Raw genomic sequence first — 14,572 nt, 5'->3', positions numbered from 1 at the left:
TGTTAACAATTGTTTGCAGCATCTGTAATATTTAAGTGGCTTAGTGCTTTGTGAAGCATCACTTTGCAAGGTGAAGTTTCTCTCTCCTTTCTACCATTTTAGTTTCATGGACTCTTGGCAGGATTTTACATCCACACAAGAAGAAAGGTTTTGTATAACACTTCATACAGCATTACCTGTTTTTGTGATAGAGACCCTCATCTCCTTTCGAATTTAATTCCATTCTCTCCTACGCTCAGCAAAATCTGTTTCAAAGTGTTCTTTTTATCAATGTGACTAAAGGGACGGGAATCAAATGGTGTAATCATGGAATCATTTTCACGTTGTACAGATACAATCTGTGCTCTGTTCAGAAAAGTCTACAGGAAGAATAGCAGCCTTACCAGGAAAGAACGGTCCAGGTGTTTCTGTTGTAGGTATTGGAAGCTCTTCAAGAATCCTCTGTATCCTCTGTTCTAAAGTTGAGAGCCCTGTGAAGTCCTGTACCACAAGCACGCGCTCAGGATCGTTGGTAATGATCTGCAGCTGGTCCCTGTCCACGTTCCTGGCTCCAACACCCAGGGGTTTGATGTTTGTGGAGGTGATCACATTAGCAGGTCTGTTCACGTCATCCTGGGACCGGTCCCCGAGGATGACGACGAGGTGCTGGGGCACTCCATCTTCTATCCTGCTCCCCGCAGACTTGATGAAGTAGTTCTTCACCACGTAGTCCAGGGCTTTGCCAGCGTTCAGGGGGGAGCCCCCTCTAAGCCTCAGACGGCGGATGGCTTGCAGGACGTCATTTTTGGACTTTTGGGCCTTCAGGTAGAACTCAGGAAAGACGTTGTTGCTGAACTGTACCACCCCGATTCGCACTTTGTTTGGCCCCACTTCCAGCTGCTGAACAATCCTGCTGATGAAATCCCGAATGTGAGCGAGCCCCTCGGGCCTAACGCTGTCGGAGCTGTCGATGAGGAAGACAATGTCCTTTTCCTCACCAGAAATATCTGCGGGGAAGCAAGAAGAGAGGAAATTACTGGCGTGCCAAGCCTTTGCTGAAGCTTTGCTGCAGGATTTCTGCACTATCTGCTCTCGTGTGAGGTAAAGCCACACAGCATATTTTAGCCAACTTTAGTCATGGTGTTCTGGGGGCCCTCTCCAAAAGGGCTTGTGTGCAAGTGGGCATGTGTGTGCTAACAGTCTGCCTGATATTTGAAGCATGCATCACTTAGAGCCTTATCTGTTTTGTTCATTAATGCTCTAATCTGGATTTATCAACATTTCCAGCTTTATGTATGTTTCCTAGAGAGCTGCTAGATGGGAATAGGCAACTGTACACATTGCAGAATTTGAATTGAAAACCGAAATAGGCAATGTATTGACCTGAAAATTGTAAGATATAATGTATTTTAGGTACTTGGGTAGAATTTCCACCTATCTGAAAGTTTCCTTCCAAGACTGTACATGTGCTGCACATTTGCTTTTGTCTAAGGAAAACCTCAACTTAAGGGAAGGTTTTTTGGGCGACATTTACTTGAGTAGCAGCTCGGAGACAGCCGGTCCTGACAGCACCTTACCTATGGGGGGCTGCACATCTCCCAGCAGCTGCCTGATTTGGTCCACAGTCAGGGTTTCAATAGGAGTCAGCAGCTTCTGCTCGAGGCTGGGCAGTTCCTGGAAGCTGGAGACTTGGAATACATAATCAGGACTAAGGGAAATCTGTACCATCTCCTCAGTATCCACATTCTTTGCTATCATCATAGGTGCCACCCCCACTTGTTTGACCTGGAGCGACGGGTTCTCGAATTCATCGTCAGACTTGCGGGAGGAGAGGATGACCAGAAACTGAGGGACACCCTCCTCTATGCGGCTGCCGGAGGGCCGGGTGAAGATGGTCTTTGCCACAAACTCAAGGGCCTCCCCCACGTTCACCTGCTGGCCGCCCTTGGACCGCAGCTGCCTCACGGCGCTCTGCACCTCGTCCTTGGTGGAGTGGGTGTTGAGCAGGAACTCCACGTGGGGATGCTCGCTGAACTGGACCACCGAGATCCGGGTGGTGTCGATGCCCACGTCCAGGTTGTTCACTATCCTCCCGATGAGGTCGCGGATGAGGTAGAACTCCTGGGCGGCGTAGCGGGAGCCGTCCACCATGAACACAACGTCCCTCTTCACACCCGCTGCAAGGAGAGAAGGCAGTGGTCAGAAGGTGCACCAGGCATTGCTCATGGAAAGCAGCTAAGCTCATCATCTACACCACTGCCTTTGGCCACGGGGAGGATGCTCCTCGTCTCGTTGCCTGTGATTATCTCCTGGGAGCCCCAGCAGACAGCTCTGGGTCCAAGGCAGAGACAGGGCCAGTCTGCTAGGCACATCCCCGGGGGGGTAAGAACAGTAACTTCCAGAGCAAAGGAAGCAAGAGGGAGCAGGGGACACTTGGAACAATAATTCCTTGTGGGATGCCCATCCAAGGAAACATATCCTGGTGATAGTCCTTACTCAGGGCAGGTTGCTAGGCAGCCTGGGATGGTTTTACACTCAGAACTACCCCTCTTTCTTTGGGTTTGTCCTCTAGGAAAGTTTCTATCCTATTATTCTCTCAGCTTCTTCCTTTCCAGGATGACTTTTTGATTCCTAATTAAGTATTTTTTGCAGTGGTAATTCAGGTCAGAGCTTGAATTATCACAGTATATCTCACTGATAAATGGGGATAGAGGAAGGTGGTCTGGCTTAGAAGGAAAAGAACAGACAGAGTAGGATGGTGAACTGCTAAGGGACTGATCTGGGTTACTCTTCATCTCAGGCATACACTGGCTGTATTTCATTCCGAGTGAGACCAGAAATGGAAGATCTGATCCTTTTCCCGATGCCCACTTCAAATTTCCCTTCCCCTGGTGAATGAGGGTGGCAAATATAAGAAAAATCAGCATGTCTTACATATAGCAGAGAGCTGACCTTGATTTATAGTAGTGTGACGGTGTTCCTGTAGCATCTAAATGATGCCATTTCCATTCCAGAAGGAATAGCATGGACTTAAAATCCATCCATTTAAAATAAGATTAAGGACATAGCATTCACTTTTTGGGTCTTCCATGTGGATATAGCGTAGACCACCTTGAGGGACTGGGCTTAGAGGTGGCTCAGCTTAATTACACAGCTCCTACCAACCCTAAATAGTGCACCGACAGTGAGACCAAGATTGACTGGGAGCCTCAGCCGTGACCATCTTTGCTTTTCTCGGTTTGTGTTGCAACCATGATGCTACTAAACATCATATTTTGCTGCTGGCTCTTGGTGCAGACACAAACATCTTCTCACCTGGGCTGGGAGATGTAAAAACCAGATCAGGGGCAAGTGACTCTATCTCTTTCTTGGTCAGCCGGATGACTCTGTTGGAGACGACCTGCTGCACCGAATCCAGCTGGCTGAAGTCGGGAACAGAGATAGCGAAATCCGGTAGGAAGGAAATGGTCTGCAGCTCTGTGAGGTCAGCATTTCCAATCCCAATGCCGAAGGGCACCGTGCCACTCGTCTTCAGGACCACTGAGGGCCTCCTCACGTCGTCCTGGGACCGGTCAGCAGTCAGCAGAATCAGGAACTGTGGGACGCCCTCTGCTATCCTGCTGCCGCTCGACACCGTGAACACGTTCCTGATGAGATAGTCGAGGGCTGCTCCAGTGTTCAGAGGAGATCCTCCCATGACCTTCAGCTCCTGGATGGCACTGATGAGATCTGCTTTGTCCTCGTGGGTGTCGAGCAAGAACTCAGGCTGTATGATGTTGCTGTACTGTACGACAGCGACACGGACCTTGTCACGACCGACATCCAGGCTTTCAATGACTCTTTGGACAAACGTCTTCAGCAAAGGGAAACCTCTTCTGACACCATCCGAGCCATCGATTAGAAACACCACATCCTTCTTCTCACCTCTCTCAACTACTGTTTGAGACAAGTAAGGGAAGGGGGGAATAAGTGAGATGCTGTTTTGCAGTGATTAATATTCTCCACGTACATCGACCCAAAGGAGTGCAAAAGCTCGGGGAGGGGAAAGTGAGGTGTCAGGACAAGTGGCTCAGTTCCTTTGCCATCAGATGCAATCCCTGGTGAAGAGGCAGATGGGTGGAAGTTGGTGGTAACCACAGTGGAGTGGATGCTATGCCTTACCCACCGGGTCATAGAATCATAGATCCATAGGAAATAGGATGCAAAGGGACTCTGGGTGCCATCTCCTACCTGAGGCTGGGAGAAGCCATCTGCTCCAAGGGAGCTGGGAAGTTGATATTTGGCTTTGCAATATGCAGGAGGAGTGTGGGGCATCAGGAATATTTTGCTGGCAGCAAACTCTGAGTCTCTGGATGAAATGACACATTGCAGGGAGGGCTCACAGGGAGATGGTGAAGAGAGGGAGAGAAAAGCTTTTCCGGGGCATCACTGGACTTAGAAACAAACACTTCTGCACGTGCCCAGAATAAAAATAAGAAATTACTGGAAAGGACATCCAGCTGAAAACGCTGAAATGCTCTTCTAAAATGTTAGATACTGGGGGGGGGGGAGTTTGTTGTTTGGTTGGTTGGTTTGGGTTTTTTTGTTTGGGTTTTTTTTTTACTATTTTCAGGTAGGAAAAAAAGAAAAGTTAATTGTGACCAAACATTCTTTATTTAAAAAAAAAAAAAAAAGAAAAACCTCCAAGACCATGAATTGTCAAAGATCAGAGAATTATTGACGGATTCTGCTACTGATCAGCAGAATTGCAAAGCTTTGGCTTAACCAAGCAGAAAACATCCCTGGCTCTCAAACACACCAACTACTGGACAACATTCTCAAAATATCTTGGCAGGAACATGATGTGTCCCTCTGAAGAAAATCTTAAATATCTGCTTTATGAATGCTAGATGTATAAAGAAATAACAAGGGCAGTTGAATTCTTAATGCAGACTTCAGATTAAATTTAAGAGGACTGTTGGAAACCTGGTGGATTAATGCATAGGACCAGAACATTAATATAGGTGGGAAGAGGGAGCAGATGTTGCCTGGTGTGTCCCAATTTCATATACTTCCTCTAAAATTCAGGAGCAGGAAAAAGTCCTATTAAAAGTGTCTGGGTAGTGGATAAAGAAAAAAAAAATATATGCACTCTAATGAAGTGTCTCTCTTTTAGCCAAGAATACTAGGAAAAGTGGGTGGATGGAGCTATCAGTGAGCCAATAGCACAATTATTAATAGTCCTTGGTGGTCCAAGGGATTCAAAATGATCCTGACATGACACAAATGGTTTGAAAAGGGAGGGTGGAATTCAAGAGCACCAGCTGCACAAGTCTTTGCTGAGGCAGAAGTTGTACAAATATGAGAAGGGTAGTGGGTCTGCATGGAAAGATGTGGGATAAGAGACGACCAGGAGATGCCATTGTTGCACTCTGGTCATTTGGAGCAGACTGATGCTGGAGAGGAAAGGGTGAAAATGTAGATGATGATCTACAAGGCCTACCAGGACAGATTGAATGAGCTGGGTACAGAGCTGGTGACATGAAGACAGAGACAAGACATGCATAGCACCCAAAACACGGAAGTGAGCTGACATCTGTATCCTTCTCGAGTTCAAGGAGATGTAAAAGGCTCAAACTGTGACTAAGGAGGCAGAAGTTTGACATTAAGGGAAAATGTTTATTGATATAGATCAAAGGGATTGAACGGATTGATTATGGAGGCTGGGAAATCTCCACCAGAGGGTTTCCAGAACAGATTAGACCAATGTCAGCTGGTTCTGGACAAGAAGATCCTGTTGGGGACAAGGGCATGTAGCAGATGGCACTTTGAGGTCCCTTCCAGCCCTATTTCTTTTTTATGTTTCTATGATTCTAAGTCCATCTGCTGAGGACTTTTATGAAGAGATGATGTGGATGTTATTACACTTTTCCTTGTCTCCACCTCCTGTTCGAAGACAAGGTAATGCTCAAATTAGGGCTGCCTCAGGAAATCACACAGCTGTACATTCATAATTTCCAGCACCACAGACTGAATTTATAATTGTGGCAGTGTGATCCTCTTTATGATTCTTTTTTTAATATTCTTCAATTAATCCATCTCATCTACTGAGCTTCAACCATAATGGAGTCAAGAGCATCTAATTTATTGGTGCGTAGGAACAAAATCTAGAAACTGCCATCATATCCTGTAAGAAACAACAGAGCAAGAGTGAATCCAGTGCTCTGCAGTGCTCCTTACTCCCTACCACTCCTCCAGAAAAGGGAGGATGGAAAAAGAAATCGAGACAAGCCCTTCTAGCCCTTGCCCAGCATTGCACATCAATTACAGCACTGTCTCTGGGGCAATGACTCCTTCTTATTTCAGGTTTGTACCCATGTAACAGCACCAACTGCAGCTCTTCCAGCTGAACAAAAGGCCTTTTCCTTACTTATCTTTAAAATTCAGTTTGAACCTGAACACTTTGCTGGATCAGGGTCTGAGGAGAGGAAAATCTAAGTGCAATGGCAGTTTCTGCATAATTGTTTCAAACACCACCAGACCCAAATGCCTCAGTTGCCAATTGAGATGGGGCAGGTAAGTAATTTCTTTCAACTTCTTGGAAACCCCAGGGCTCCCTGTACCTGTTGGCTGAAGCTGGACAGTTTTCAACAGGTTCACTACGTTTGGCTGAAACTCTGCAATCCGAGACAGGGACTCGACGTTCACAATGAATTGAGGGGCGGAAACGATCCTTTCCAGCTCTACAAGGTCGGCGTTCTTGGCTTTGATAGCAAAGGTCACAACTCCAGCTTGCTTCAGGACATCTGATGGCTCCTCCACATCGTCAGCTGATCTCCCAGCAGCGAGGAGGACCAAAAACTGAGGCACCCCTTCTTCGATCCTGCTTCCAGCTTCCTTGACGAACAGCCTCCTTATAGCTTCATCAAGTGCAGCCCCAATGTTCAGCTGCTTCCCGGTTTTAATCTTCATCCTTTTCACTTTGAGAAGCATGTCTTGCTTAGACGTGTGTTCGGCAAAGTCAAATTCAACTTGGATGGTGTCACTGAATTGAGCTACTGCCACTCGTGTGGCATCAGCACCCACGTTCAGGTCAGAAATGACTTTGTGTACAAAATCCCGGACGACAGGAAAGCTACCCAAGAGGTTGGCTGAGCCATCAATCAGGAATAAAATATCTTTCTTGCTTTCTAGAATAAATTCACAAATGAAAAGAGGGGGAAAAGAGATATGAAGGCATTTTTCTCCTTACACATCAACCTAGAAACTTCTCTACGAGTCAGCTGGGTTTCAACCTTTCATTATTCTCATTTACCAAAGTATTCAAAGTCTACAGGATTAAACAGCCCCTTTGACTTATTTATCTGAGGAAGGAAGTTAAGCAAGAACACCCCCATCCTAAGATCCAATAAATTCAGGCACCAGACAGACATACCACATATTGTATCACATCAGACCATGTCATTAATTGGCTGATCCAGTGATGTTTAAGGTCTAGCAATATGTCAATAATACAGGCATGAAGTAAAACAGCAGTGTTGGGGGGTTTTTTCTATTTAAAGGCTCAGCAGACAACAAATAGAGATTAGTTCATACACACATACACAAAGCATTTTCTGTACCTTCTCCCATTTGCATCACAAGGAACATCTAAATCCATAGGTGAGTTATGACTTTCAGAGGAGAAAAAACCTTTTACCTGTTTCCATTTGATGCCCTTTTAATCTCATTGAATACCCAAGATAAACCCAAGCATCTCGTATCTGTGTGTCTTAACATCTTTCATAATAATCTTGATGGTCTTTCCATACTAACCAATCCTGGTTGTTCTTATGTCTTCATAAGCACACAGCCACAATAATGGAATTAGTGAGAAAATACCTGTTTAAAAAGGGTTAGACCTGCCAACAGCTTTTGGGTTTAATGTTGGAGGATAACTTTGAACATAGGGAGTCAAATCCAACCTCTGTAACAGCCTGGTAACATCACTTTGACCAAGTGGTTCTGGGAATGGATTTGGCCTCCTGTACCTGTACCTCTGCTCCTCTGTGCTTTTGGTGTGACTTTAACCTTTCCACACCAGTCCTTGTGGCCAAAAGCTCGTGCTCCCAGTGCCTGATTTAGTGCACAAAAGGCATTTATAGGTTGTGGCACTATTATGGCAACAGAAAGGGAGCACCTGAGGCAGTGACTGGTGGGCATAGACTCACTTGGATCCTCCTTTGGTCCTGACCTACCAAAAAGTGTAAAATTGTGCTTTTAAAGCATGCTGGCAGTGACTTGAACAAAATGAAGAGCTGTCAAGCCATGTGTTCATAGGCTCATAGAATGGTTTAGGTTGGAAAGGACCTTAAAGATCACCTAGTTAAGCACAGCCATAACCACTTTGATGACTCAGGGCTTGGACAGATGTCAAAGTGTACATTGGAAAGAAGAAATTAACTTAAACAAGATTAACTTAATGCAGTCAACACGAAGGAAGGTAGGTATTACCTGTTGGGGCGAGTGGAACCTCTTCCACACCTCCACTAACATATGTTGTTATAGGTTTATTTAATTCCTGGGGTAAAGCTGCCAGACCACTGAAATCATCCATAAAATACACCATTCTTGGATTAAAGGCAATCTGTTCAAGCTCTGCCTTATCCGCACTCCTAACGCCAACAGCAAAGGTCAGCACTCCGGCTCGAGCTAATTCATTGGAAACTTGCAAGAAGGGATCTGCAGACCTCCCTGCCGTCACCAGGACTAGGACCTGCGGCACTTGTTCATTTATTCTGCTCCCACCAGCTTCCGTGAAGTGGTTCGAAAGCACAAAGTTCAGTGCGGAGCCAGTGTTCAGCACTGACCCCCCCTTGGGCCTCAGCTGCCCCACGCGTTGAATTATGTCTGATTTGGTTTGGTAGGAGTACAGGGAAAACTCGGTTTGGGGGGAGTCGCTAAATTGCACTAAGCCAACTCGGATTTTGTCACTGCCGACATCAAGGGCGTTAACTAGGGTGGCAACAAAGTCCCGCACAAAGGGGAAGTTGGCATTTCCGACGTTGAGTGATCCATCCAAAAGAAAGATGATATCCCTTTTGGTTACTTGAACTGCAGTAGAGCACAGAAAACAACGTGAGACATCACAGAAAACAAACACGGAAATTTCTTTTCATGTGTGCATGCAGCATACGCCGTACACGCATGTAAACCTTGTTAGGAGAGAGAGACAAGAGCAAGGGTGTGATCAGCACAGAGGTAACGAGGACCTTGATGGAAATGACTGAATTGGGCAGGGAAGGATTCTGGCTCGTACTGAAAACTCTTCTGAATGTCGGGTTTATCAACAGCCTCTCCCGTGGCAGATATTTCCAGTGGCTGCTGATGCCAGAGTTGTGTGCTCTGGGGCAAATCCTTAACCAGCAGAAAGCAGTTTGATTGATTCTGGTGGAGCAACATCATATTACACCTACAGACACCTTGCTCATCTGCAAGTCACCACACATTGACCTGGGGCTTCCCAGCAAATTCCCCAGTAGGGAATTATATTGCTTTCTGGCACCAGTGCTATCACCCCCTTATTGAGCACTCCACAGGGATGCTCCTGTGCATCCCTAGAGGTGGAGAGATATGTGACTTCCACAGTCCTGCTGTGCAATCAGCAGTGGCTGGCCCGTGGGGGAGATTTAGGCTCCACCTGTACGGGGAAACACTTCTGCCAAGTAGCCAAACTGGTTGGTGTTTTGAGTGGGTATTAAATTTACTAAGGCTGAGAGAAGCTGGTTCAGATGACACTGCAGTGGCTGCCTGAGGACACCTGCCTTCTGACCTCTGCATTTAATGCACTTTAATGTTGGCAGTTACAGATGTCCATTTATGGGCTGGCAAAGGAGGAGAAATTTCCCACTTTGGGCAGTAACCAGCCAGTTCTCGGTTCGTTTTTAGGGTTAAATCCTTCCTGGGCTGTATCCCCAGCATCTGTGCCCCAGCACACAGATCTACACCCCAAGAAACCACAGGATTATCACCCTGTGCTTTTTTTGCTCTAAACACATCATGTCTAGATCACAGACCAAAACGCCAAAATTTTGAACAAGATCTCATAGAACTGATAACTCATCTAATTCATCACTCCTGGATGCCTTCCTCCAAAGAGTTATTCAAAATTTATTTATGCCCATTGCTAATTCTGCCCATTATCTTTCTATTTAAAGTGTTTATGACTATATTCATCCATCCCTCTAGCTTGTCTTGTCCCTGTAAGCATGCTGTCCTATATATAAAATATATAAATACTGACATATTGAAAACAAAAGGGGAAAAACCCCGACTGTTTGGAATACAGGAATTGTTCTCAGATTTTACAGATTGTCTTGGCTTCTGGTATTTTTAATTTTTCCCAGAAAAATGCCATTCAAGGCTCAGGGTGAGACAATATCCAGTTAAAATGAAAGTGCCCGGTGTCAAAATCAGTTTTCTTACTGCTATTAATAATTTAAAGGAGTAGGATCTGATCCCTTGCTTATTATGTATGTGAATAGCTGCGAGTACAGTAGAGCAAAAAGACTGGAAAAAAGAGAAGCTGCACAAAAATGAGCTTTAAACAGGGAAATATAGGAACATTTTTAATTTACATTGAAAAATAAAAATGCAAGATTTGGTGTATAGCCATGCAAAACTGTATTAGCAGGAAAAACACTCTGAAACAAAGCTTATTAAATGATAAGTCTTGTGATATTCATCTTAATTAAGGACAAGTATTGGTAAACTGATCTCAAAATGTCTGCTCTGTGTGTAGATCAGCCATAGGCTTTAATTCTTTATGGGCTCTTTCCAAACATCCTGTTTCTTTTGCACTTGGTTTATAATTTTAAATTACTTTATAAAGTAGAAAAAATATGGACATGGTTCAACAGCCACTAAGCCAATGGGAACCTCACTATTGACCTTACTGGGAGCTGGAAGAAGAAGTCCTGGATTTTTAATGCCATGAGACGGGAACGCAAGGTTCAAATCTGATCTAGGGCAGCATGGATTCAACCTCGAGCTTCTCTACGGGGGAAAAAATCCTGAGAAATTTGGTATAAAATCTCTGTGCACCCAGAACATCTCTTGAAGTGCAGGGGAGACTCCCTCAAAAGACACGACTTTAGCAGCTGGATTGCTTCCAAAGTCTACTGGTGTCAACGGCAAGACCAACTGAAAAGAACCCACTGGCTCCACGGGGCTTTGGATCATCTTTTAAAACAGACTAAATGAAAAACAACACTGCAATATTCTTAATTGCACCTCTTAGGGTTTGAACTTAGTAAATGATAAGGAAACTGTAAATATGTTCTTAAAGGGTGAGTCTCAGTCCAACAGTGCCAGGGTAGCTTTCTCTTTACATCTCCATGAACAAATGGGCTTATGTTCTTCACACTCAGAAGAAACTTCTGTGTTCCTGAGCAAATACCCACCACCAATGATTCTCAAACCGAGGAAGAGATTTTAACATTCCCTGTGTGTCCCATTAATAGGTTACACAAACCCTAAGTGAGGGCAAAAACCTCTGTTGAACAATTTTGGTACCTAACTAGTAAAGCACATCTTCCACATCCAGGCCTTGGTGACAAACATGAAACGGGACAAAAATCTTCAGGAAGGGGTGATAAAGGTGTAACAACAACCGCTCTACCAAGTTCACCAACCTGTTCATGCACTTACTAAACAAAGAGACAACATTTAACCATGCTGGAACATGTGTTTGATGCTTTTTTTCCCCCCATTATCTCCACATGGCATAGAATAAGAGTTGACAAACGTATAAACCATATTTCCTTAATTAGAAAAAGGCAATGAATTACCTGAGGGTGGTTCTTGGACAATCAGTCCTCCTGAGAGTGTCCGGATGGGCGACAGCACCTGAGGTAGAATGGCTTGCATGAACTGAAGGCGGAAGTCCTCTGGGTTGAACACAAAATCTCTCTCATGGGCAATTTCTTGAAGTTCTGCCAGGTCGGCGTTTCTCGACCCCACAGCGAGGGTCACTATCCGGTTCCTTTTCATCTCTGCTGCAGCTTGGTCAACAGCATCCCTGGACTTACCCCCAGTGATGAGCACCAGCATGGGGAGCACCCCCTCCTCCACCCTGCACCCAGCAGCACTGGTGAAGAAGTTGCTCCTCACGAAGTCCAGTGCCGAGCCAGTGTTGAGTGTCGTGCCACCCATGAGCTTCATCCTCCTCACGTTGGTCATCACATCCTTTCTGGTCTGGTGGGTGTTAAAATAGAACTCTGGCTTCACCGTGTCTGCGTACTGTGCCACTGCCACTTGGATCAGGTCGGGTCCAACCTCCAGCCTCTGGACAATTTTGGCAACGAAATCACGAATTGCGTTAAAGGGGGCAGCCCCCAGAGCAGTCGAGCCATCTATCAGGAAGACTATATCCTTCTTGTTCACTTCAATAACTGCAAGTAACACATGAACATCACGTTAGCAGAAATCTTCACCACACTCAGCATCATTTCTTTATCAACAGTGCAGCAATGTTTAGAACTTCTTGTTTTCTGGAAGTACTGTTAATCTCCATACCTTTAAAAGGGTCTTGCTTTCAAAACATAATTGCTTTTTAGGTTCTAATAATAAATCTGAATGTTTCCCCTTTCTAAAACACAGAAGAGCTGAAGAGTGGCAAAAATGTTGTTGTTTACACACTTTAATATTAAAATGTCTATACATGTCAAAGCAAAGGATGAAAGTCAAACAGTGAAAAGAAATGATGGCATTTAGCTGGCACAGGAGATAAAATAAGCAGGTGATGCTCCCACTATCTGCAGTGAAACCATCTGAATCATGCTTCAGCATCTCAAAAGGATTAGTTTCCAAAGACCAATGACACAAGTAAAGAACGGTCTCCATTTAACATATCTGATTTTGGGTCTTCAAATCCTACATTTTATTCCTTATCTAAGAAAAACAAATTAGGATTTTTCTTGGCACAGCTAGCCCAGTCATGGAAGAGCATTCCAGTGCCCTGGCTAAGTCTGAAGGAGGATAATTAGGGAGGAAAAAAACCCTGTTGTGCAGCGTTAGAACCAAAGCATCATCACATTTAATACAGCAAATATATTTTAAAAAAGGTAAATATTAGCAAGACCAATATCATTATGATAACAGCTTTCTACATGATCATCACGGGGCCTAATCTTAATACCATCTTTTAGATGACCCCACTCACATCATCACGTCCCTGATTTCATGCCACTGACGTTAAAGAGGAAACCCTGTGCTGCTTCCAAGTTATGCTGAGCACTATGACTCATTGTGTTATGGATTTGGGGTGCCCTTAAATCACCTGCCCACCTAAGAGCTCCCGAGATGGAGTCAATATTCAAGGAGGCAGGTCCATCACCTCCCAGGCTCACTGCTGTGCCCAGCACAGAGCCTGGGGGAAGAGGAGACCTGGCATGTTTGGGACCTCACAGCCCTCAGGGCAGGCGGTAGCAAACACTGCCTTGCCCTGCCTGGATGTAGAAGGGCAGCCCCTCAGCCTGGAGGGCTCCACTGCCTGGAGGCTGTTTGCTTTGGATTTCAGCAGAGAACAAAGCTTTGGCTGTAGTCCCCCTTGGCCACACAGCAGCTGGCCACGGACAGCAGTGCTCCCAAAGGCCTGTCAGGTTTCTCAGTAGGGGTGAGTGCCTGAGGCTGGGCTACCCCAAGGAGTGATTTAGAGCTGGCAGGACCCCTGTGATTCGGTTACCCCTCTGCCCTCAGACCCCGAGAGACCTTCCTCCACCAGCAAGCCTGAGCCTTCGCAAAAGCCTCTCCCAGAGTCGTGCTGGAAATAGTTTCATTAAGGACCAACTGTCAAAAAAATGAAGTTTAAAATTGCCCACCGTGGTGCAGTCAGACACAAAATGATGAGAACAAGCCCGGAGTGAATGTGGTGGTGCCCTCCCTGAGCCACGGCCTCATGTGAGTTGTCGGTGAGCTGCATTTGGCTGCCCAGGCTGTCAGAACAGAGTTACTCACAAGGCAATGAGCATTTGTTTCAATGATGCCTTTCCCAGAGGCGTGACTTCCGACATTCATCCCTCCAGCCAGGTTTTTTTCCCCATCAGTTACTCCGAGGAGGAGAGGGCTGAAAACAGGAAACTTTTCAAATTGATAACAAGGGTTGAAATCTCTGCTTTGCATCACCCAGAAGAGAGTCCAAAGCATGTCCTTAGCTTGTCAGCAGCTAGAAACCCAAAAATGGAGACCCTGGAAGCTTTTGACTTTATATAGAGGTTTGGGGAAAACATCAAAGGGGTTTTAGAAAGATGAGGGAGGCCAGGAAGGAAGAGCTCCCTCCACTACTCATTCCTCTTGCAGCTCTCAAATCCTGCACTGTGATTCCTTAGAGGAATGCAAGAACCAAAACCAAAACCCAGAGGAAGAAACAACATATGATGCTAATGTCAATGGATACAATTAGAGCAAGAGCCTTTAAGTGAAGCTGTACACATCACCTAGTGTTTAATCCAAAGCCCTGTAAAGCTGATGGCAAGTCTCCCAAGAATTTCAAAGGATTTGGGATCAAAGCATTGCATCTTTGATTCCAAAAGTTGGGAATGTAAGAGGGTGTCAGCATCAAAGCCAGCCCTGCATA

At 45.3% G+C, this 14,572-nt stretch overlaps 1 protein-coding gene across 7 annotated transcripts in view; it reads right to left on the bottom strand.

Annotated features, from left to right (window-relative positions):
• The window catches only part of COL6A3 (collagen type VI alpha 3 chain), a 61,923-nt gene that overhangs the window by 31,536 nt on the left and 15,815 nt on the right, over positions 1–14,572 (bottom strand). For 5 of the 7 annotated variants that reach the window (XM_027705441.1, XM_027705442.1, XM_027705443.1 and 2 more), the window contains 5 exons: positions 11,787–12,389; positions 6,582–7,148; positions 3,295–3,915; positions 1,557–2,156; positions 384–986 (listed from right to left, as the gene is read on the bottom strand). In XM_027705441.1, the coding sequence (XP_027561242.1) occupies positions 384–986; positions 1,557–2,156; positions 3,295–3,915; positions 6,582–7,148; positions 11,787–12,389 (2,994 nt within the window). Of the gene's footprint in view, positions 1–383; positions 987–1,556; positions 2,157–3,294; positions 3,916–6,581; positions 7,149–8,451; positions 9,052–11,786; positions 12,390–14,572 lie in introns of all 7 variants that reach the window. The other 2 variants (XM_027705447.1, XM_027705446.1) reach the window with 2 other exon arrangements.

The sequence above is a fragment of the Neopelma chrysocephalum genome, unplaced genomic scaffold (genome assembly GCF_003984885.1).
Source record: "Neopelma chrysocephalum unplaced genomic scaffold, ASM398488v2 Primary Assembly neopelma1_335, whole genome shotgun sequence".
Classification (NCBI taxonomy): Eukaryota; Metazoa; Chordata; class Aves; order Passeriformes; family Pipridae; genus Neopelma; species Neopelma chrysocephalum.
This window is presented reverse-complemented; position numbering and strand designations above follow the sequence as displayed.